This window comes from Otolemur garnettii, unplaced genomic scaffold (genome assembly GCF_000181295.1).
Source record: "Otolemur garnettii isolate 467f Iridium unplaced genomic scaffold, OtoGar3 scaffold00179, whole genome shotgun sequence".
NCBI classification, from domain to species: Eukaryota; Metazoa; Chordata; class Mammalia; order Primates; family Galagidae; genus Otolemur; species Otolemur garnettii.
In genome coordinates this window covers 844,714-846,158 of record NW_003852574.1, presented here as the reverse complement: position 1 = coordinate 846,158, position 1,445 = coordinate 844,714, and the positions used below count along the sequence as shown (strand labels likewise).

The following is a 1,445-nucleotide window of genomic DNA, read 5'->3' as shown; positions in this document are numbered from 1 at the left end:
TTTTTTGGTTGCAGCTGTCGTTGTTCGGCAGGCCTGGGCTGGATTTGAACCTGTCAGCTCAGGTGTAAGTGGCTGGCACCTTAGCTGCTTGAGCCACAGGTGCTGAGCCTGTCGTTGTTTTAACTGGCTCAGGCCAGTGTGAACCCACCAGCCTTGGTGTATGTGGCTGGCACCCTACCCACTGAGCTATGGGTGCCACTGTCCCTGGGTATTCTTGGTGACCAGTCAGAAAATAGGGCAAGAAGTAGAAGTGATGTATTGTGACATGGCAGTCATTTGCCTGGCCCCCTATACCCCGTGTACAGTGTACCTGCAAGCAGGTGATCCTGCTGGGGCAGCCTTCCCTCCACCCTGGGACCCATGAGCACATGCCTAGGGCTTGTGCTGTGTCACTCAGGGTGAGGTCTGAGTGGGGCTGAGGTGGTTTCTTAACTTTGTTGGTGGCTTTCTGTCCAGGTAGGCTTGTGGATTGATGTTGGCAGCCGTTACGAAACTGAGAAGAACAACGGGGCTGGCTACTTTGTGGAGCATCTGGCTTTCAAGGTGAGGCTCTTAAGTCTATGTTTCTCTTGGGCTTAGAGCTACCTATTGTCCCTCTTGAGGATGGAGGTGAGAAAAATTAGCCTTGTAATTTTGGGCCTTCATTGGGGGGTGATTTCTTGATCATTTTTATGAAAGGAGCCACGTGGGCTTAACCTGTTTTGAGTGAACACTTTCCCCATGAGCCCCTGCGTGAGGCTCTCAGAGCCAATAAAACTCACTGGAAAGCCACAGGACCCCCACTTTTCATCAGAGAGGCTAGTCCTATGTTGTGTGCATGCATACATATAGACTTACTGAACATACAGATATGCGTGTATATTGTAACAAACAAATCTGCAGGCTTGGTACCTGTAGCTCAGCGGCTAGGGTGCCAGCCACATATACTGGAGCTAGCAGGTTTGAACCCAGCCTGGGCCTGCCAAACAACAATGACAACCACAACCAAAAAATAGCCAGGTGTTGTGGTAGGTGCCTGTCATCCCAGCTACTCGGGAGGCTGAGGCAAGAGAATCACTTAAGCCCAAGAGTTTGAGGTTACTGTGAGCTGTGATGCCACGGCACTCTACCCAGGGCAACTTAGTGAGACTCTGTCTAAAAAAAAAATATCTGCAGACAGATAGGCATGCTTGCTTGTGAAATGTCCTACTCTGGTGGAATACCTGAGCAGCCCTTGGTTATAAAGTGGAGACCCATAGTTTTTGTTGTTGTTGAGACAGAGTCTCACTCATTTGCCCTAGGGTTGAATGCTGTAGCATCATAGCTCATAGCAACCTCAAACTTTTGGGCTCAAGAGATCCTCTTGCCTCAGCCTCCCAAGTAGCTGAGACTATAAGCCTGTGCCACCATGTCCAGCTAGTTTTTCTGTTTTTAGTAGAGACAGGATCTTTACTTTTTTTTTTTTT

General features: G+C 49.1%; 1 protein-coding gene across 2 annotated transcripts in view; it reads left to right on the top strand.

The window, feature by feature from the left end:
* The window catches only part of LOC100947724 (cytochrome b-c1 complex subunit 1, mitochondrial), an 11,272-nt gene that overhangs the window by 2,639 nt on the left and 7,188 nt on the right, over positions 1 to 1,445 (top strand). For both annotated transcript variants that reach the window (XM_003800564.2, XM_023519579.1), the window contains exon 3: positions 457 to 543. In XM_003800564.2, the coding sequence (XP_003800612.1) occupies positions 457 to 543 (87 nt within the window). The remainder of the gene's footprint in view (positions 1 to 456; positions 544 to 1,445) is intronic.